Genomic DNA, 23,981 nt, shown 5'->3' on the forward strand with positions numbered 1-23,981 from the left:
ACTAACAAGGTTTTTGATTGTGAGCGTAGGTCGTTTTTGTTGGAGGTTGATATACAAATCAGTGTGACTCGCTTTGCTGTTATGCTCATTAAATCTAATGAGTTTTCTTCCAGATTGTTGTTTTGAAAATAAGTTGGACAATTAAGTGTCATGCATAATTATGTTTTGTAGTTGTCATGCATGTTTACTTCATGTTTAGATAATTTACCTGTTCCTTCCTTTCTTCTTCTTAAAAATATGCAGTTTGTGTTCGTTTGTTTGGCTTGTCTCTGTGAAGTTATGTGCAGTACTCTAGAAAATGTCCCATATTTTGTGCACCGTGGCTCCGTCTCCTTTAGTGTTTCAAGTGGAATTAATTTCCTCTCAGTCTACCCCTATCTGCATCAACAAACAATTTCAAAATATCTGTTTCTTACTAAGTGTTATCAGGTTGAGTGCTTTATTTATTTTAGTAGTAAATTAGTAGTTGCCTTCATTTCTGGCTGCAAATAGAGAATGTGTACGCAACTAACTAGAGACATTTTTCTGTAATCTCATCGTTTTCCCGGCACAAGTTGCTGTAATCTTCGATCAATCAAATGGTCATATGTCATTGCAAATTGCTATTTACAAAGCAGAAGCACATGAAATTTTTGGAACACCGAAATTACATTTATTATTAGTACATCATTAGCGGCACTGTAGTCTCTGCTGTACAAACATTATCCAAAATGGATAATAATAATGAAAATAAAGTGCAAAATAAACTGTTCTTGAGCTTTTACAAAAAAAAAAAATGTTTCTCAAGGGACTTTGGATATGGCAAAAAATAGGTGGAAGTTTATTAGATGCTGTGCTTTTTAAGTGTGGCCCAAAAACTGAACAGCAGCAATGGCAATATAACAAGTAGCACAATTATAAGGTGTTTTATTGAGTTAAAAAAATAGCATTGTATTATCTGCTCTGGAATGGAGAGGAAATCAACTCATGGGCTGCAGGTTCTGACTGATATCATAAGCTTTCTCTTTGAAAGAAAAAGAATATTCTGCTTCTGCCTAAACTTTTTGGTCTATATGTTGTTATTAGTATTTGAATAACAATGTTTCTTGTGCATATTGCTTCTACAAATTATTCTAATGACAGAAAATACTATATTAGTATACCTTAAACTTTTACAGTTTCGCTTCACATTGTGGTCTCCTTCATGTAACTTTGGTAAACTTCACAAAAATCCCTCTTAGATTCGCCTTTCTCTGGCCTCACCCAGGTATAAACTGTTCCCTAGTCTTTGAAGCACCATTTTCTTTTCTTTGACATAGTTTCTTTAATATTCTTTACGCATCAAAATCCTTTTCAGTTTATTTTACGACCATCCTGGTGCCCAGCTGCTCCTGAGGTGGGATGCTGCTGCATTTTGATTGACAGCTGACACAGTTCTCATTAACAATGACTGCAGCTCTGCGATCTTTATTAATTTAAGATCCAGTCAAATGCGGGTCATTGTTTCGGTTTGTGGGACACTGAAAAAGGAGTGAAAAATGTGTCAAAGTCCCTCACAAATCAGGAGATCTGGTCAAATAGCATTACTAATAACAGCAAGATTTATTTAGTTGCTATAGAAAAAAAGGGATCTAAGCACTTTGAGAGCAACAATAAGACTCTCGTGGTTAAATCACAATTGAGCACCTAAAAAAAATAGAAAAAAGTGGAATTCTATTTTTACAATTTTTTATGTATAATTGGACATCAAAAAATCAACCATTATAGGTAATGTGATTTTTTTTAAAAATATTCAATGGGTGGTCCAATGCTGATAATCTAATATTAGTCACAGGAAAATGTGAAATATCAAGCATGTTAAGCTAACAGCAGCCTCGGTCTGATGAGCAGATGGGGACTGTATTGATCCCCTTCATACTGAGAAAAGGCTGTTTTGATTTTTCAACTCGGTTACCACGCGGCTTCGAAACAGCTAGCTTGGGTTCTGCTCTCTTTGCTGATGTCTAAATCAACCCACCCATGCCATTATGGTACTTCAACATAGATGACATGCACACTGCTAAGACACAAGGCTGTCAAGCCCACACACCTACTTCTTATTTTTAGCTCGCCACATCAGCCTAGTTCCTGAGATCCGTTGCTCTAACCCTGTTGTCTTTGGAAAATCAAACAGGTCTACTCCGCGCCTACTCAGTGGCTCTCTCTGGACTAGTACTCCCTTGTCACTTCTTCTATTTCAGCTGAAATATCCCCTGTAGGCCTTGTTGGAAATGCAGAAACATTTAAGGTCTCTCTAACAGGGCAGCATGGCTGCTCAGTCCTCTGCCCTGTAGCCACATCTTCCTTCAGAGTGAGACAAGAGGGGCAGGTTCCCTCTCTATCTGAGTCTCCCTCAACGACCTGCATTCTGATATTGTCATGCATTAGCTCCTGTCTTTTCAGACAGCAGTCTGGGGCTGGTGTGAACTTTTCCTCCACCTCCCTCATGAATACCACAGTAGTTTGCGAGGGAGTATAAGCTTGCCATTGACTACTACTTTTAAATTGCACTGAATTTGTTTCAAGAATGAAGTGTGTCATAGCAAAAAGTGATCATTATAAAGATCTGATAAGGGCAACGTGCCTGATAAATGACAAGATAAATTGTTAGTGGCCACACCCTCTTTTATTTTTAAGATAATTGTGGTTGGAGAAGTCGGTCTCGAAGTAGATGTAGTGAAAACTCTGCAGAGGACAGAGTACAAATTAAGGTGCACATTAGGGACTAGAATGTCACCAAAAACTGGGTTTTAGTTGTTCGGGAATTCATTTAAAAAATTTTAACTTTTGTGGATGTCTGAGTCAGAGTGATGTGATTCACATATCTATTTCTATTAATTTTAAGGATTATGACTCATAACTAATAAAATCCATATTTTGGTTTCTCAGAGAAATTTGAATATAATCTAGGACCAGGAAACAAAAAGATTTTTGGTTAAAATACAGAGATGTTATTGCCAACATGATCATGGGGAATACAGGCTTGACAAGTGTCTAGCACACAGCCACTAACACCCTCCAAATGAAGGAGAGCCACAAAAGACTATTGGTAAAGAAAGTGGGTGTGTTCAAGTATATCATATCATTCTGATTGGCTGCAGGGTGTCCGTTAAAGTGTTATAGGACACCGATAAAAAAGTTCCGGTCAAATAGCCTGAGTGGTCTAAATTATTGCACTGGCTAAAACGTTAGCTGGTAATGGCAAGACAAGTTACCTTGGCAACGCGTCACAACGAGAGATAATAAATGGTTCTCTCAGCCACTACATGTGAAAAACTTACGATTTTCAAGGTGAAAAAACATTAAAGCAGTAATAATTGATTTAATATTTATCTGTTCCGTAAGCAGGATAATTCCCTTCGAGGTGTCCATTATCAGAAATGAATGGACTTTGCGGAAGCAACTTCACGTTGGACGGTTCACGGTGTCCATTACAGCTGTAGTCACACAGCTCACACATCTGAGAACATACAATGCTTCAAGAGCCACAACAGAGACGTTCAGTGGCCTGTAAATGTATTCACTCCTCTGGCCCTTTTTTAGGTTCTGTTGCCTTTTGTTGCACCATTTTATTTACAGAACATGCCTACAACACTGAAGTGAAGCAAACAACAAATAGGACAAAATCACAGATCTACAGCATGCGTAACTGTTCAGCCACCTATATCAAGGCAAAACTGATCCAGCTCCTTTGTGTTGGATGTCTTTCACTTGTGAACAGCAATCTTCAAGTCTAACCACAGACTCTCAAACGGATTGAGGTCCGGCTTTGACTAGGCCAATCCAACTCATTTAAAATTTTCTCCCTAAACAGCTCGAGTGTTGCTTTAGCAGAATGCTTCGGAAGCTGGAAGCTGGAAGCTGAACCTCCCTCCCAGTCTCAAATCACAGTCAGACTGACAGAGGGCTAGCTTAAGAATATCCCTGTATTTAGCACCGTCCATCTTTTCTTTGACTCAGACCAGTTTTCCAGTCCCTGTTGCTGAAAACATCCCCACAGCATGATGCTGCCACCATGTTTCACTGTGTGGAGGGTGTTGTTGGAGTGATGGGATGTGTTGGGTTTGCGGCAGACATAGTTTTTCCTTGGTGGCCGAAAAGTAAAGTGTTTGTCTAGTCTGACCAGACCACCTTCCTCCATACTTTTGGGGAGTCGCCCTCATGCCTTTTTGCAAACTCCAAACAGGCCTTCTTATTGTTAATACTATGTAAATAAAGCCAAGCTTTATGGAGTGTACAGTTTATTGTGGTCTCCAGTCTCTGCTGTGGGGCATGCAGCTCCTTCAGGGTTATATTTGGTCTCTGTGCTGCCTCTCTGATCAATGCCCTCCTTGACCGGTCTTGGCAGGTTTGTTATGGTACCAGGTGCTTTCCATTAGAAGATGATGGATTTGATGGTGCTCCTGGCGAACATCAGAGATTTGTATATTTTTTATAACCCCACCCTGGCTTGTACTTTTCACCAATTTTGTCCCCGACTTGTTTGGAGGGCTCTTATTTGATGGCTCTTGCTTAGTGATATGTGTAGCCTCTGAGACCTTTCACAAAAGGTGTGTTTGTACTGACAGATCATGTGACACCTAGATTGCCCACAGATGGACTTGACTTCACTAACTATGTGACCTTTCAAGGTAATTGGTTGCACTAAGACTTTTACGGGCTTTATAGCAAAGTGGGTGGACACATATGCACATGCCAATTTTCTGTTTTTCCTTTTCTTTCTATTTATATATATATATATATATATATATATATATATATATATATATATATATATATATATATATATATATATATATACACATTTCTCACTCTACCAACTTATACTGTTTTGTGCAGACATCACAAAGTAATATCAGATAGTGTTTAAATTATATGTTGGAATGTAGCAAAACAGCTAAGTCTAAGAGTGGTGAATACATTTTTATGTTTCTGTGACTGATGTCATCCACTGCTGTTGATCTGCTGTGTTGTGTCAATGCTAGCCTTTTTAATTCTAATACTATATTAGTTCCTATAACATCCATTTGATGAGATTTGGTTCACATGTCAAGCTCTCTCTATGACACTGTGTATACTGATGTATACTAAAGAAAAAAAACTAAGGACTCTTCATATTTCCCAAACAAATTTTACTAAAGCTGCATTTGTAGCAATGAGATGAGTATTCCTTCTTCACTGACTTCTTACAGTTTTTTTCCCCAACCATCTTCCCTTTAAGGCTGAAGTTCTCTGTGAAAGGTTTATCTCCCCCTTAGAGAGAATGAATGATTATTTTTCCAGACCTTTTCAAATGAACTCCATGTGCCCTTTGAGTAGATTCCTGTCTGTATTTTTTATTCATGTTCTAGTGAGGAAGTGGGGATGCTGTGTTAGTCTTAAAAAATGGCTTACTTGTATGTGCCCCAGATGAATTTGTTGACTTTTGTTGTAAATTGGCCTTATAAACATGAACTAAATCTAGCTGAATTGATTTTAAGTAATAAACATATTGTTTCATGCAGACGGAGGCTCTGCATTGAGGTTTTGACATTTTTGATTTTCTCAGGTCTGGGTCAGTTTAGTGTAACGGTTTTACTCTTCAAGGGAGGAAACATTTTGCCGTCGGCTTGTGTGTGCTGTTGTTGAGGTCACAGAAATGTGAACGTATCTTGATAAGCTTCTGTCTGTAGAGAGGCAAGCCTATTGGCTGAGCGATGGTATTTGTTTGCAGACAGGAGTCCTCCCTCAGGTTTTCATGTGCTGGGTATTGATCACAGCAAGTATGACCTTGTGCTCAACATCCTCTGTTTTTATTGGCTGACATTGGTGCAATATGTAAAGGATCTTTGTTTAAATATTTGAAGTGGGGTTTAGGCATATGATTGTATAAGTATATTATCAGGACAGAGTTTACCTTTTTCTGCTTTAATTTTTTTTAAAGGTCAAAACCTTTTCTTGTAATTCATATATATGTGTGTATATAAGGGGTTGCAATACGTTAGTGTGACGGTTTGATATTTTTGCGATACAAAAAAATATATTTTCTTGCCTCTTTTGACCTGTAATTTATTTAGAATAATTATGTTTGTTTAAATTTAAGTGTACAGTTTTTAAATTAAATGCTTTTGAAAGAGCAAAATAAAAATAAATATATAAATAACATAAATGTATCTAATGGAGAAATCACTCATCTGTGGGAAAAAAAGAGTATATAAGAAATAAATAGCTCTTTCCAAAATAAAAGCTATACCATATCCATCTTCTGGGGTATGTTCTCAGTAGTATATTAAACAAAAACACAGGTCCTTATAAAATGAACCACTCTATGATGGCGCTACACCTCATACTCATCTTCTGGAGTGCTAGCACTCAGCTGCATATACAAAAAAAAATTGTGTTGAGTTTGAAAAGAAAATCCAACCTCTACTAATTTTGTGTTCTTGCTGTTTCAGCCCAGGAGCAGAACTTTGGAGACCAGTTCCTCCATGTGTTCCTTGAAGATGGTAGCCCCATTGCTCAGCTTGGATGTGGTGGCGCTACTGTTTTATATGCAACTCCTGGCACGAGCATCAATAATAACAGATGGATGCCGATCCTAATCCGGTATGATGTTCCATTCCTTGGTGTCTACTTTTGCTAAATACTTGTAAACCGAACACTTTTGCTCATTGTTTAGAAAACCTGTAGGGTAGGTAATAATATAAACACAACATCAGTACTGTTTTCCATAGTTAAATGGCAAACCAAATTTAGACAACAGGTAAGCTTATCAGCTACAACAGTATAAAAGCACGGCTAATAAAACATAGGTCTAAGATTCAAAACTTACTGGCCACTGAGCCATGAATCTATTTGTCCTCCGAAGGTAGGCAGTGTCCTGTTGCAGAGCCTTTAGGTCACATACGTGTTTTTTTTTATTTATTTTTTTATTGACAAACATGTCTGGAAAACCTGGAAATAAATTCAGAAATCTAAAACAAGTTGTCAAACTCATCAAATCATTTCCAAACCCTCTTCTCCAGAGCAGACAATAAATAAAAACAGAAATAGTCGTTCACATGATTTAACATTGAAAATGTTTCATGACACCAGATGATTTTTTTTTTTATTTAAGCCCCCCACTGAGTAAAAAGCTCAAACAATTAAACAGCATAGTGTGATGCACTGTTTTAATGCCTTAACCTATTGTGTTGTTTCCTTTTGTTCTTTTGTCCTGTACAATATGTTGTCGTATTGAAAATTACATTTTACATGGATTTAATCATGGTGAAATTAGGGGATTGTGTTTGAAAATGAGTCCTGTTACATCTTCGAAACATGAGTGCTGCTTTTTCTGTGCTTCTGTTTTGAGTAGGGCGCGTGTAATGGAATCAAGGGTATGGAATTCTAATTGTATCAGGGGCATGTTACCTTTGCCTTTCTTATGTCATTCTTGGTCATGACAGGGCTTTTGGCATGACCAAGAATTACTTTCATCCCACATTGAAATTACTCATGAATAAATATTATTATTGTGTGTGTATATGCACCTGGCTTTATTCAGAGTATAACCATTCTGACATGCGCAGTTATCAAATTCCCCTAAAAAACAGAAGATGTACTTCTGTCTTTACTAAACATCAGAAAATAGTAAAAAATCAGTACTACATGAGTTTGTTTGTCTTCCGAGCGCCTAAGTTGGACTTGCACCAGGTTCTAATTATGGTTCAAATGTTACTGAGTAACCAACAATTTTGAGCTCTTTTATGTTTTTTGAATAGATATGTTACATCAGGAGCCCCGATAGTTTTGCTTCCCGGTGTATTTCCGCCACTCACCAATGCGGAAATACGTCATGTTTGTCAGGCACACATGTCCACCCGGGTCAGTTTGCAACATTCAGAATAACTTGAGCCTGACAGGCGTTTACATGCATGTTGATCGAATTATCAGTTGTCTCCCATTTGGAATATAATTTCATTCCAACTGAGCTTAATCCTATCACAATATTCCGTTTGGCAGGTTCACATGGCGCATTTTTATTCCGATCGGCACTTTATTCCGATTAATTTTGTCCATGTAAACAGCTAGTGACACTTTTTAGCTCTTTTTGGAAAATCCCCTGTTGTTTCGTTGCTTGAAGGGGTATATTGCCCGTCTTTATCTGCCCAGGGGACCCCACTCAAGGGATTGTGACCAGAAAATCTCCAGATTTTAAACAATCAAGACACAAAATATCTTCTCTACCAGACTGATCAGCTGTTATGTGCATTTGTTACCCTGAACACTGGTTCACCAGTTATACTGTACTATCTTGGAGTCTGTCCGAGATTCTGATTCATGCAACTGTGGCACATCTTATCTAAGAAAGAGCCATGGGGATGCTGTGCCCCAACCGTTAGGTCATCACGTCATAACTTTATATATTATTGCCTGTATTGCTGTTGGGTCAGTGAGAGCACGGATGTGAAAAGTGCCCAGCCTTGTTTTTCATGCGTTGACATCAACATTTATTAATGTTATTTTACTTATAAATAACATATAACAATAACTTATACTTGTAATTTTATTTATTAATGACAATTTTTCATCAATATGGCTGAAAAGCTCCCTTAAAAAACTGTAAAGGCTTGTAAGCAATGTAATGCTAGTTTTGGGTTATCATGCTTCATGGTCAATTTTATCTTGAGAATGAGTCTAGAGACAGATTTGTTTTACATTTACCATCAAAATACCGCGTACAATAATTATGAATTCATTGGATGATCAGTGATGGCATGTAATCCAAACACAATGGAGAAAAAAAATGACAAAAATTTGAAATGGTCTTCTAAAACGGAATACATTTGTAAACTGTAATTGTATTTTTTCCCAAACATTTCACTTTTTATTGTACTTATCTACACAAAGGGTGGTCTTTTTAATAGTTTGGACAATATTTCACTAACAGCAGTAGAAAATGGGCTTTTCTGGCTTTCTGTTAGCTACCCTGCTATGCAGTTGTTGCACATTGTTCCTTTAAGGAACATTTACTAGTAAATGGAAAAGTTGTTTAGTTTCTTACGAGTTACACTGGGTTCCTTTGTTATTTGGCAGACTGTTGCAAGTGCTGCTTGCAGAATGATCTCTGTAGGTTGTCTAATGCTGTGAAAGGTAACAATGGTGTTGATTTTTCTCCACTTGTAAACACCTTAAATGCTTTTGTCACACCCATTTTTTTCTAGAAACATTTCCCAGCACATCAACTCTTTTTCAGAGATCAAAATGCCTTCAATAAGAAGGTCTTCTTAAGTTCAAATTGAGAACAAACCTGATTGTCATCCCATAGATTCCGTTCACTTACTGTGATTTGCATTTTACCCTAGGGTTTGACATACACTAGTTAAAAAGAATTATATGGAATTTTTATTCCTTGGTTATTATAAACATTAAGGTAAAACACTTTGATTGGGCTGTCTTATTTGGTCAATAATTTTTTTGTTGTGTTTTGTTGAATTACACATCATTTTAATAATTTTTTGTTATTTAATTTTATTCACAATCCCAAGTATGCATGATAACATACAATTAGACAGCAAGTTTGGTTATATATTCATATTGTTTTATATTGCCTTTTTATATAATGCCCTTTCACCAGAAAATACTGGTGTAGAAAGGGTTTTAGGCATTTGATGTAAATGCAACAATGGCCCAAGAGTTAGGGAATTAGTCCAATAACTGGTGGGTTGCCGGTTCAGTCTCAGTCGTTGTGTCCTTGGGCAAGACACTTCATCTGCATTACCTGCTGGTGGTGGTCAGAGGGCCTGGTGGCGCCGATGTAGAGCAGCCCCGTTTCTGTCAGCCTGTCCCAAGGCAGCTGTGGCTACTGACATACTAACATAGCTCACCACCATCAGGGTGTGAATGTGTGTGTGAATGACTGACGGTAGTGTAAAGTGCTTTCAGGTCATTGGACTTGAAAAAGCGCTATACAAGTACAAGCCATTTACTATAATAAAAAAAACAGTTTATTGTGCCTTGCAAACGTACCAATACCAGTTGGTTTTTGTTATCTTCATTGTATTGTAGAACTGTATGTATTTGATCAACATAAAGTTTTTCATAATAGTAAAGTAAAAAGAAAATTGCGTCACTTTTCAATTTTTAATGAAGAACAACCTGACAAGTGTTGTGGCATCTGCATTAATTCCCAATAGAATACAGCAATTATAGAAGTAATTGCTGTATAACCAATGGCGTTCAAAAGTCACCTAATTAGTAAATGGATTGAACCTAGATAGGGACACGGGAAACATGTTGAAAACCTGTTATGATCAGAGTAAACCAAAATATTAACTATTGGCCTTCATGCAAGCACTATGTGTGGCAGAAAACTACCACTGCACATCAGCCTGACAGTATCCCACCCACCATAAAAAAAGGTGGTGGCACCATTAGTAGTTGGGGGTTCCTTTCCTTAGCAGGGACAAAGAAGCTGGTCAGAGTTGATGGAATAATGAATAGAGGTAAATGCAAGGCAATACTGGAAGAAAATTGGTTAAGGGCTACAACAACCCCCCTCCGCTCCAGCCCAGATGTCCCATTCCTGGATTTCACCAACAATATGAAAGAGGTTTTTAAGATTGGCTTACAGCTGACGTCTTCTCAGCAAAGCCACCCTGATAACCAACCTCCTACACCTACATCAAGGATGATGAATATGCCTGTGCTCAGGACCGTCAGATCACTTTGCTGTGACGTACACTGGGCCTTAGTGGTAACTTTATCAGACATGATGATTTCCAGCATAAGCTTGTGCCACTGATGGAAGATAGCTATAAAACACCTGGTATGAAAGAACAAAGCTAAAAGGATAAAAATAAATTAATAAACAAGCATATTTATAAGTGATAAATTATCAGATACAACCAGCCACAGAGACGATGTCAACCACTAAGTCAAAAAAAATAATATTTTTTTATAAATGACTTCATTACTGACCATAATCTTGATGTTATGTTTTTAACCAAAACATGGCTACATGAATTTAAGGAGGCACCTATTATGATAGAGTTGACGCCTCCAAACTACAACTTTCTTTATGAGAGCAGACAGCAAAGGAAAGGTGGAGGACTGGCAATTTGTTTAGTGATTCACTAAACAAATTGGTCATATAAAATTTCAATGAAATGCAATTAAGTTTGTAGTTGGAATGTGACAAAACTTTACAAAGGTATGAATATTTGGCAATACAGACTAATGACAATATATTCATATTTTCATTGTCAAGTTTATTTTATTGAATTGGAACTCCCCCTCAGCATTGATATGTCTGAGTAATAAAACAAGCATGTTACCATTAAGGAATCGTTATCATTTACATCACGCATTGCTTACCAGAGCCTTATCTAAAGTACCTCTGATTGCCTAATATCATGCTTGCGATTTGATTTGCTACCTTTAAAAACATCTTTCTTGAATTTCTATTAAAGTCACGCACAGCCAAATGAATCTATCAATTCAGATTATCATGAAAATCACTTGACTCGGAAACATTTGTCTCGATTCTACATCCATTTGCACTTCTTTCTTGTCTCTTCCAAATAAGTCCGAAAAACAATGCATCTCCTCTTCACAACTGATCTTTCGTCTCCTTGGTGTGCACATCAGCTTAAGGCTCATCACTGTGGGGCAGAGAGAGCTGGTAGGAGAAATCAGAGAAAGACTGCTGCAGAGCTCCAGCTCTATTTATTCTTGATATGTTCAGCACTTTTCATTCATATGCAAAGTAGCGTATGACATCAGTGGAATTTGTCTGAACACCAAATACCTACTTTCCTCAGCTTAGAGTTGACAACGCTGAAAACAGCCTCAGTAACTTGCAGGTGTCAGCATCTGTGCAGTGCAGGGCAGTCGTTGCATTTAGACGTACATAATCCAGGCTTTTTTTTTTTCACTCAGCACAGGGCACCAAAAAGAGACATTTGCTTTTCCCCTTTTTGAACAACTACTGTTCTTTTGTTCATATTGTACACTTAGCAAACTGTATGTTGCTCTGATTCAGCACTATCAGCATGAGGAGATAAGTGCAACATTAACGGTTGTATTTCTTAGGGGAAAAAAGTGGCTCTTGGGTTGTTTTTTTATGCTCAGCCATAAAAATGTTCAGTATTACTATGGCATATTCCAAGATTACTTTTTCTTTACTGTATGAAAATAATTTATTAAAGCCTTGTGAAAGGAAAAAGTAAGACAATCAAAAGCAAACATCCAACTGTGAAGCAAATCTGCTTTTTGTCCTGGCAGGATTTGGTATTTGGCTACAGAAGAATACTGTTCAACACTCTTAATGCACTCCTCCCCACTAATCATCCACAAAAAGGCACAAAAGAGCTTGTGAATATTTAATCTGGAATGTAAAGTCCTGTTGTGACGTTAAAGATAATTGTAAAAGAACAGTAAAAACAGGCAGCAATATAAATTAACTGTAATGGGAATATGACACTCTAAAATAAGCAGCATGGAGCTGGTGTTTATTGCAGTCTCATCTTAATATTCGTCTAAACTCCAATCTGCATATAACTAATGGGCTTTTGTTACATAAAAGTAGGAAGGAGTGTTATGGGTAACAGATTTATTCTGAAAGGAAATCAACAGGATATTCAAAGAATTCTAGGGTAATGGTATACCCAGCAAAATGGCTTGTACAGTTCCTTGTGAAAGCATCCATATCCCTTGAAATTCTTTAAATTTTTTCATCTTACATCTACAAACTTCAGTGGATTTTGCTGGGATTTTATGAGCTCGACTAAATTTAAAATGGATTATAAAACACTAGTTAAGTGATACGCAGTTTTAAATATTAAAGTGCCAAGAAGAGAGACATTGTTATGATAAAAAAAACATCAGACCTCCCTGATTAAATATGGGGACATTTTAAGCATAGGAAATCGCAAACATGTGGAAAAAGGTTCTCTGGTCAGATGTGAGCAGGATTACCCTACATGCAAAATCCTGTGTTTGGAGGGAAACTGAAACTGCCATTACTCTTTGTAAACCATTCTCTTGTTGACATATGGTACTCGAGGCATTGTGCATTAAGCAGGTTTATTTTCATAATTACAATTTGCGAAATTTGGTAATCTGTGGAAATGCAGCTACTGTTCCCAGCTGTTACCCATACCAATCATCGGATTCCCTCCACCTTCACTCCATTTTTTATCTCCTTATCTCCTTATCTCCCAATTGGTGGTTTCTCTTCTTATGCACCTATGCTCTGTGTTCTGTTCTCCATTTTTGTAACTTTGTGCTTCCTTCATTAAATATTTCCCTCTGCATTTGACTTCTCCAACCACACCTGACAGATAATACAGTTGGAGTTACCGTTGTAGTATGTAGTTAGTTGTTTGCATGGCCCAAAGTCCACACCAAAATTAGTGAAAATACCTAAAATGCACTGTTCTCAGACTAAGCTCTGATTAATCTTTAGCTATTTTTCAATGATGAATGGGTACAAATGTCAGCATCTAGATGTTAAATCTGGTAGAGACATACTCCAAACAACCTGCAGATGTAATTACATCTAAAGGTGGTTCCACAAAGTCTCAACTTTGGATGACCGAATACGGAATAGATAGTACAAGGTTTTTTAATTGTAAAAATTAGAAAATGTTTTATCTCTTTTTTATACAGAATTATTCAGTATGATGTAGTAGTCTGTCATATGAAATCCCAATGAAATGCATTAAAGTTTGTGGTTGTCACGTAACAAAATGGTAAGAGATATGGATACCTTTCCAAGGCAATGTAAGAGACTTATTACTAATGGGAAAAAAGACAAAACAACAGCTTTACATTATATTAATTCTTTACGGGAATGTTTTGTGTGTTTGTCTTTACCTTCCACAAAAATGGCTTCTAAAGACACAGGCATAGGCAAGGGAAAAAAAGAGCACTCTTGAAGTGCCCTGTGCTGTCATATCAATTCACAGAGAGGAGTGCATGGGGCGGGGGAGGCTGTGTCATTTTTCATTTGGGGAGGATATGTTTGCTGTTGGCTAGCGTTTTGATGTCGGGAAGTTTTCTTGTCTTCAGGGACATTTTGGGGCTATACTGCAAAGATTAAATTTCCAGAGTGGCAGACTCCAAATGCTCCCCTGGTCATTTTGCGAGGCTGCGTCCATTATTCGGTTGAAACCTGTTGTGCCTGACATTCACTGCTGGAGTAATTTTCATTCTTAATACACACAGTTAGGGATCAATGAGGATGATACATAGCTTTCTGCTGAAACTCATTCATTCTCTTGTCACATGCGAGTCCCTGGTAGATATGATTATTCAGCCTCCATTATTTCTCTGCAGTCAAAGGAATGGAGTCTTTTATCTCTTTAAATGAAAAGCCAGGCTTTTATTTACTGTATTTTGACTGCTCAGGGAACCACATCTTTATTAGAAACAGGGATTTATTTCTAATTCTCATTGTTATGACTGTGACCTGACATGTTTTTCTGAAATGCCAGATTTTGACACCTCAAAATGAAATCTGGAATTATGCTCATAAACATTTAGCTCTTTATTCTACATCATTTAAATGCATGGTTGTATGTGAGTAATCCAGATTTCTATTATTACCATTTGAAAACACCTGTTTTTTTTTTTTTGTCTCTAGAATTTGCCTTGTGGATGTTGAAAATGCCTTTTGTTGTCAGTTTGTTTGAGGGACTCCACTGTCTGTAAAGAAACTGAACAAGCTCAGCTGTGAACATTAAACTCTTCACAGTCACTTCAGATTTCATGCTCTATATCACATTGAAATCTACTCCATCTTTATTTCAAAGCCATCTTTTTTCCTTTTCCAACTGTAAAATATGGTCATGTATATCATACTCAACCACTTATCAAAATCGTCTGAAATAGCTCTTGTTAAAGATATCAAGCCGTAGATTTGTGTATTAACATTTATATTTTTATTCAGCCAGATAATCGTTTACAAATCACCATGGCTACTTCAATAAACAGATTTCTAAAATGTTAGAAGAATTAGACTCTAACATTAGAATTAGAAGAATTAGAAGAATTAATGTTAGAAGAAGTTATTTTGCTTCACACGCTTTTATTCTGTTCCTTTGCCTTTTTTATATCTAATACCAATTGCTATTTGTGGAAATGTGCTCATTTTTTCAAAACTGTTCCTAATTTGTGTATATCTCATTACTTTCAATCCCCATATTAAATTATTTTAAAACTGATGTGAATGCATTTACTTTCAAACATGGTATAAATCTGCATATCCCCATATTAAATTATTTTAAAACTGATGTGAGTGCATTTACTTTCAAACATGGTATAAATCTGCACCTAGTATATACAGAGTACAGACATTTGTTTAACTAATTTTCAGATAAGATCTGGGTCTTTATGTAAAATGTCAACCACACTGTGAGTGAAATTAAAGCGATTGACGTGACTGATAGACCACCAAAGCGGAAGTGTACCCAACATGTTCTCCAGGTATTTGGTACCAAGCTACTGCTAATAGCTAATAGCTACGTTCATCTTGTGAAATGTTTTTGACACCGTTGCAAAATCTGCTTGATTTGCAGTTTCTTGGGCTCGTTTCTGAACATGCAGTCGCTTATTTGAACTCTAGAATAAGCGACTATATTAACACAAGTAAAGAGACCAGCTCGTGCTGCTGCGTTATGGACACAGTAAACCAGCCGGTTCAAACATCCCTCCGCATACTCACATACTTCCTGACAGGGAGAGAAGATGAACAAACTAGCTGCCTCTGCTAGAAAAAAATTAGCTGGACTACACTGCACTAACATAACACCTAAATAAAGTTAACTGTTATTATGAATTAACTTATCTGTCCAGCAGAAAGCATGCAACCTCAGCATCTGTTTTGAATCCCCGCTCCCTTATTGTCTCCACTCCACCTGCTAATAATAGTTTCACCTTTTATAGACTCTTGTTTTCTCCCAGTTATAACTTCTTTTTCTTTTCTTGGTTACCTTTTCTTCCCTGGGCAAAGAGCATGGATGGTCCTCCAATTCAACAGAAAAGAGCCGAAAAGAATAATCTACAGTCGTCTTTGCTTGTTTTACACTCCTCCTCCGCCGACAGCATGCCTTCATATAGAAGACAGATAGTAAAAAATGCGTAAGGCTGGCAAGTTTGTCCCCTTTTGGCTACTAAAATCATAAATGGCAATGCAACATGGCGTCTCCCAGTGGCTGCATCAACACCTATGTATTCATAAACTTTTAATTCTAAGTTATGAGAATGCTTTCATTTTTGATCTGATGTTATTAGACTTTGCCAGAATATGTATTTATAAAACAAATATTTGATATTTGCTAATTAAAATTAGTTACACACTGTCCCTTTGAGTAAAAAAAACACAGGAGAAAAATTTTAAAATGCAAATTGTGTCAGTTTGGTTATTTCAAGGTAACAAAGGACAAATCAACATTAAAGCCCAAGTTTAAATATGCAACATAAACTATTTATCACTAGCTTACACTAGTCACTGCAGTGAATGTTTTCATTCTGCCATTGAGCGATCCATGACAAGAATTTACTGTGAAATTATGTATTAGGAGTACACATGGTATTTTACTCTACCAATGAAACGCTTTGTGTAAAATCGGAGTCCAGTTAGCTGATCACACTTGACAAAGACTGAACTTTTGCAAGAAGTTACAACATACATCTAGAATACATAAAACACAGCAGAACTAGCATCGAACATTACCCTTTAATTTAACCATTAAACATACAATGAAATTATGAACAGAAATGTAGTTACCTGTGTACAAACAAACATGCAGTAGTTCCCCATCAGTTACAGTTGCTCGAGGTCAGCCACATGCCTTTATCCAGCTCTTACATTTTTCTAGACTCCTTCTAAGTTTTGGGAAAGGAATAAACTGTATTCCACATTTAGGGTAACACCTATCTGGACTCCCCCCACTGACAACATATAACCATTTTTACCAATGTTCTTTTACAAAATACCTCTGACTGCAACACGTTTGTAATGTAAAATCCCACCACTGTTGTCAGAGACAAAGTGTCTGCAGCTTCTGCGAGGTAAACAGCATTTCACTTTGAGACAAATTGTGTTTACTGATTGGTCAGTTACTGAGCCTCCAGGATTGATTGACAGGCAGCAGCATGTCAGTTATATTTGAATTGGACTTTTTTTTCTTTTTATATGTTTTTTCCCACTACTTTCAGATGACTTCTGTTGTTGTGTTCCACTATATGGATTAACAAGACTGAAATGAATTAAATCAAACAGAAATGAATGCATCTGAATTCAACTAAATTGTGTTGAATTTAATTGTGAGTTAAGGTGAACTGGGTTTAATTGAACTGTTTTGAATTAAGTTAAAACAAATTGCATTGAACTGAACTGAATTGAATTGAATACAAACCAATCCCAAGTGTATTTTTTTTTCTCTCGAGGAGCCGCCATATTTATCCTTTGTTGAAATCATACATGGTTTGACCAGGGAAGCCTGTATTCACATATATCTGCTGAGCCAGAGATCAGTGAGAGATCTAATATCAATATTAACTGATTGAAGCAGAAACAAAGATGCCCTGAAAGTTTTACCCCTCACAGGCACTAAATATAAACACTCTTCTAACTTTCATTAGACCCTTCTTGCATGGCAGATGCATGTCTTTACAAACTCCCATTAGGTTTGCGGTAATGGCTTTTTGTTATTTAGAGCCTCAATCCTTGCCTCAAGTCTTCTTGCCCCTGAAACAGCATGTTCCTACAAGGCAGCACAATCATGTTAATTTGAACGCTGAGTAATATCAAGCATTTCTTGGACCAGTTAATAGATAGCTCACACAATTAATTTTCATGTGGAATTTGGTTATTTACTGCTGCTGTTTATTGACCATCGAGTAAGTTTCCAATGTAGAAATGCACATGTGGGTGTCAGTGTCGCATAGCAACAGCTGCTGTAAGAGAAGGAGAACAGACATGTGCTGTGAGGGGGGGGGGGGAAAATGAAAAGACTTTCTTAGGACATCTCAGGAGGCTGACTTCTTTGAATTAATGTCACAGAAATCCTGCTTGCCAAGTTCGAGTCCAGCCCGGTTCAAAAGCACCTGTTTATCTGTGTAAGCTCGTTCAATAACACACCGTTTAATAAAGAGCTGAGAGGACTCTTTTGTTCGCATCTGTCTTTGCTGCTTTTTCCGTCTATATGTGAGTGGGTAAGGTTTAAGGGAAATGTGAATTAAAATAGCCTTGCATAATATCAGTTTATTAGTAAAGGAAAAGTGAATAAATCTCTTAAATAACAAATAAATAGACTTAAATATTCTGTTTCCCTACCAAATCAACAGATCGCTAGCATTTATGTAACTAAATGTTACACACATGTCTGCACTTGAAAAATAAGATCTTAATATGGAGCATTTACCTTTTCAAACACACATCAACTCAGCGTGATGCCAGATACGAGTAGGGCGTGTTTATTGGTTGCACTGTATTCGGTGTTTTATTGACAAGACCTCCTCTTAAAAGGTTCACCGGAGAGGCGGTCGGCAGCCGTGCCTGCTCACTTGGAGTTTTGTTTTGTGAAACCCCACAATGCCAAGAGCCTTGCTGTGTGCTGTCTAATTGTATTGCCAGAGATATAATGATAGAACACAGGCTGCCCAAATTAATTGAGGCTTGCCGGTCACAGCACAAATTATGCAGCAAATGCTGCAGTGCTGCATGTGAGAAAGCCACTGCACCATAGCCAGAGCAGGGATTACATTCACTATAAGTGCAGATGATGGGCTCATACTGGTTTGACCATTCATATATATATATATATATATATATATATATATATATACACACGTGGTGAATTGGATCAATAAGGAATATCAACCATGTGTAGGGTTATTTTTATCTTCCTTTGTGACGCAGGTGCTCAACCTGCTAAAACTAAAATCATGATAACAGGTAGTATTTGTGTTCATCAAGCGCGTATGACATATGAGCTCGTAATTCTATTTGCTCATAAACATTAAATTCCACCGAGCAGCCTCCTCTTCAGAAATATTGGGCGCTTAATGCTAAACCAATAAAGTATCAACAAATGATAAATTCATCATGTTGTGTTCAATATGATCTTTTTTTTATGAACATAGAATATTTTTAGATTAATAAGCAGTTAAAGGGGTGTCATCGATAGCCCATCAGTCAGGAAGATGTGTTGCAAGGGGACCAGTGTGCTCCACGATGTTTTACTGCCATCTGTTGCCAATACTTTCAGATGTTTTATGCAGTAGTAATATTTTAATGACGATCCTCCCTCGTTGCTAATTTTCTGCAGGGAACTGTGAAGGAGGCACTTTTGAGCCTAAAGACAAACGCCCACCTCAGGTTTAACAAATACCTTTGCGTAAAGGTGCAGTGCTGAAAATATATCCGCCAGGTCCCTTAACATTGCAGGTAATATTTCAGAGGTTATGTTGCTGAAAGTTACAGTAATGCAGATGCCCTGAATTAGTCACACACCCAGAGTCTAAATGAAGATTTTAGAGATGACAAATTGCTTATGATTAGATCATTAGCCAGATGAACAAATGCATAAATGATGATTGAGGAAGTAAAAAAAAAAAAAGCTTTTCACCTCATTGTGGTTTTGTGTGCCTAGAGAAAATGAAATATTTACATGTTTGTGTTTGTTTATTTGAAGCTGGGACATTGCTCCTGTTGATCCTGTGAGACCAAGCAGGGAAGAGAGCAAAGAAAACCCAGTTTCAGATGATTTAATCTCTTCATTAACAGCCTACTTCCCCTCTCTTTCATTCATATATTTGGGAGACGCCATCCATTGTGTGTTTTGTACTGTTTGCGATGTTAATGCGAACCCACGAGGAGCAGTTTTAGTTGCCTGGCTAAGGCTGGAATAGTTATCTATATAAATAGCCGTGTTTTCCTTAGAGCCAGACCAATGTAAATTAGCTGAGTGGAGCATTCAATGCACTGACGAGAGCTCATCAGGAGACATCATCCTGTTTGCTTAGGCAGAGGCTGTTTTTCGGACTATTAGCAGCGACAAAAAAGTCCCCACTCCGCAAACCACTAAATCATGCATCAAACACTTTCAGCAACAGAGAGTTTTGTCATAATGAAATTATTATTTTTTATTTATTTATTTTTTGCTGTTCATTTGGACCTTGTTTTATTGTTTTTATTTTCTTCAAATTTAATAGGGAAAGGCATACTTTTCTAAAATCTCCTCCTAATCAGTTACTTTCATCCTAATGTATGAAGAATGACATGAGAAACAGACCAGGCACCCTGAGGATAGTTACAGCTCCCTTCTCCCTTTTCTCTGGGCATTAGGTTGCCTTTCACGTATTCAATCTTAAATTTGTGTGTGCTTGAACGTATGCCTGCGTGCACGCATGTGTGTGCAAAAGAGCTCTTGTGATTTCCATACCTGTAATTAGTTCTACCCAAGGTTGTGTGTGTGGGATTGCCTCAGGGAGGTGTCCTGGAAGGCTGTTTCAAATTAACAGGAGAGGCGATTGCCCTTATTGTTTCCATCTGGCTATTAAAGCACACATTTGAGACTTTCCCCTCATCAACACTCATCCTGTCACAAACAGCGGGATGGTAGATTTTGCAGAATCAAATTAGCAGCTCTGTGACATACAGTGACTCTCTAAACTGTACACAACCCTGTTATAATGTCAAGTTTATTGCAATGCGAAGAAATGAGACTACAGATCATTCCACCGCTTTTCCACTTTTTTTCTAACATATTCTGTACAATAAAAGTGATAAACATGTCTGTTTTGGGAGGAGATTTTAAAAAGTGTGCTCAGTAATACTTTATTGAAGCATCTTCAATTTCAGCTTTCAACCTGCTTGAGTTGATAATTGTTGTCAATTATATATAATCAGATTAACTTGAAATACAGCTGTCTTTATTTGTTTTTGATTTGCACATTTGTATCCTTTATCTAAAGTGAAGTTTGCAGAGAGGCCAACAATATCAAAGAATCTCGTTTCCCAAAGTCACTAATAACATAGATACCGTGATACTGTGAGAAAAGTTATCAGAAGTGATGAACTCTGGGGCAATTGTGATGATTCTCTGTTACTGATGAGAAGACATGGTGGAAACTGTTCAGGGAAGCACCACTGATGGAGCAGCAGGAATTACTCCCAAGAACTGGTGGTGTTCTATATGTACCGGCTATCTTCTATATTTCCCACATGCCTGGACGAAGAAGTGGGGTTGCAAGACAAAGGAAATCTTCAGACTTAAAATCTTGCAAACCTTAAGGGGACCACAGTTGTGAACGGATTGTTGGCACAAAAAAAAAAAAAAAAAAAAAAACACTAATTCCATTTTGTATCAGAAACAAACTTTTTGGTTGAAGGAAAATCATTTTAAATGTAAATCTCCTGGGATAATCAATACTTTTGGTCTTAATTGTACATATAACACTCATAGGGTGGTTTGAGATGAATGCGCAGCAATAATCTACAGTTAAAGTTTTGCACCCAGGCCTGCTACTGGCCCCTCGAACCCATTTTAGGGCAAGGGTAGACAGCCCCCCACCCCTAATTTGTCGCTCACTTCCCCAAGGGCTGTTATGACTGTGTGTATCTTGTCTACATGTATTTTAATTTTGTGCTGTTTTGTATTTTATGTTCTGTACTGTAAAGCAGTACTGAGAAAGGTGCTATATAAATAAATAAACTTTACTTACTGTTGCGTCATATTTGCTCAGTATGAGGGATTGCTGCAAAGGCATGGACAATGCAGACAACTCTGCCTGTGGCTCTACGCTTCTCCAGGAGTGAATGCTGCTTGTCAGGACTTTGATGAAATCAACTGATTCCCTTACATGGGAAATTTTTTACCAATCTGTATAATCTGATTGAATTTGACTTTGGAAAGTGCCGTCAGATGACATGTTTCATGAATCGGCGCTAGATAAATAAAATTGAATTGAACTTACTTAGGGCCAAGTGCTAAATTTGACAGGAACTGTTTCTCTGAGGTAACCTGAAGAGATGTCCTCACAATATATTGTTGAGAAAATTTGCAAGACGGAGTTGGAAAACCACCAAATAACATGCTGAAAGACTTTTACCCAAAAATAAAAAATAAAATGCTGAAAGTGGTCAAAAGGTGCTTCATAAAAGTATAGATTTATGGATATGTACTCTTGTGTACTCTTTTGTTTGATTTTCTCTTTATCCATCCATCTCTATATCCACTGATCTGTGCATGGTCAGTGGATATAGAGATGGGGGTTTGCGGGCGCCTATCTCAGGCAGTCATTGACCAAGAGCTGAGGTACAAGCCTGGACAGGTTGCCGATCCATCACAGGGCAACATAGACACTCACAGCTAAGGGCAAGTTGGAAAGGCTAGTTAACCTAACAGTCATGTTTCAAGACTGTGGGAGGAAGCGGGAGAACCTGCTAAGAACCCACGCATGGACAGGTTGAACACGCAAACTCCATGGAGTTTGCAACAGTGCTACCGGCTGTGTCACTGTGCAGCCCTCTGTTACATTATTAGCAGGAAAGGTTTTGAATTGATTGATGTTGGTCTCTGTTATTTTAAGTCAAAAATCCTGGATTTTCAATAAGGGTGTGAACACAGTTGAGATTCACCGTCTCATTTCTGTCACATTTCAGCAGCAGGCGTTAAATAAACTTGTAGGTGCCTCATGTGCATCATAATCATGTTGATGTGAACAATGGAGTACAAATAGAACCTGTGTTAGCATAGAGAGGCCTTGATTGTACAGAGCCAGCATAAGCCAGTGATGGATTGAGGAGAGGGAATCGCTTGACTTTTGCCAATGTTGGAGTATGACACAAGTAGACCAGCTACTTAACATTATAGCTACAACATTAATGACTAGAGCAACTCTATATTTCCCCTGAGAGTTCCAGCAGGTCAAATGATAAAATTGTCTTCCTTCTCATTAGGGTTATTATGCATATCTGGTTTTTGCCCTCGTTTTTTTTTATTTTATTATTAATTAATCCTGAGTGACATAATCAGCTCTTACACCAAGGATTGCATTTTCCATGTCTCAGAGGCTGATTAGTTTATTTATTTATGAATGTTGTAATTATTAGTAGTGTTAATGTAACTCCTGTTTTATTTGGCGTGGTAAAGCGCGTCATTCACTGTAGCTTTATCATGTAAATGAACCTGGTAATGACTGCTTATCTCTTTATGTAAATTTCACATTTTTCTGACGAGCACAACGATTTAAAGAATATCACTGCAGCGCTGAGCAGAAGCCTATTTTGGTGCTCCTCTTTTATTTAAATCTTGCATCCAAACCCCGTCGTCTGTTTTTGTCATTTCTCCTGGGTTATTGCTGCTAGGGAGTGATACAAACGCACCATTGCTTTCAAGCCAATCTACCACTGCATAAAAATCCTCATAAAACTGTATGTAATGTATACCTAGTCAGTTTATGGTATATTCTCAATGGTCACATTAGCAGCTCCATTACTGTGACTGCTCTGTATGTCTCGGCATCAGAATATTTTCATGCTTTGCTGGATTTATTGTGAATCTCAGGTACCGTTTGGATCCACCTTTCCCACTCACTCTGCTCTCCCTCTCTCAATCGCGCTCACTGTTTTCTTTCTCTTAACAGATTCAGCCTCCCTGTTGGCAAACAAGGAGGGTCATGTCGGATTGAAATTGCCACAGATAATGGCCCCGCACAGCATCTCGAGGAGTTTGTGTCACACCCCGTGTCAGAGGTACCCTGACCTGCCTGCAGCCAAATCAACCATTATCCTTAATGTTCTGTTTTAGACAATTATCTCAGGTCTCTCTTTGCTTTTACTGTGAGCTTCACTGTAGAGAATGATAATGTAGATTGCCATTTGTGACTTCCATTCACGAAGATGCAGTAGAGATCGTCTTCGTAACAAATTTCCAATCAGTGATTTAAAAGCGCTGACCAACCAAAACAGATCTTAGCTTATCTGTGCT

The 23,981-nt window shown here is 37.6% G+C and overlaps 1 protein-coding gene across 3 annotated transcripts in view; it reads left to right on the forward strand.

The window, feature by feature from the left end:
- Positions 1 to 23,981, forward strand: part of eys (eyes shut homolog) — a 268,769-nt gene that overhangs the window by 193,219 nt on the left and 51,569 nt on the right. For 2 of the 3 annotated variants that reach the window (XM_036126397.1, XM_036126398.1), the window contains 2 exons: positions 6,453 to 6,603; positions 23,638 to 23,746. In XM_036126397.1, the coding sequence (XP_035982290.1) occupies positions 6,453 to 6,603; positions 23,638 to 23,746 (260 nt within the window). Of the gene's footprint in view, positions 1 to 4,586; positions 4,650 to 6,452; positions 6,604 to 23,637; positions 23,747 to 23,981 lie in introns of all 3 variants that reach the window. The other variant, XM_036126396.1, reaches the window with a different exon arrangement.

This window comes from Fundulus heteroclitus, chromosome 22, assembly GCF_011125445.2.
Source record: "Fundulus heteroclitus isolate FHET01 chromosome 22, MU-UCD_Fhet_4.1, whole genome shotgun sequence".
NCBI lineage: Eukaryota > Metazoa > Chordata > Actinopteri > Cyprinodontiformes > Fundulidae > Fundulus > Fundulus heteroclitus.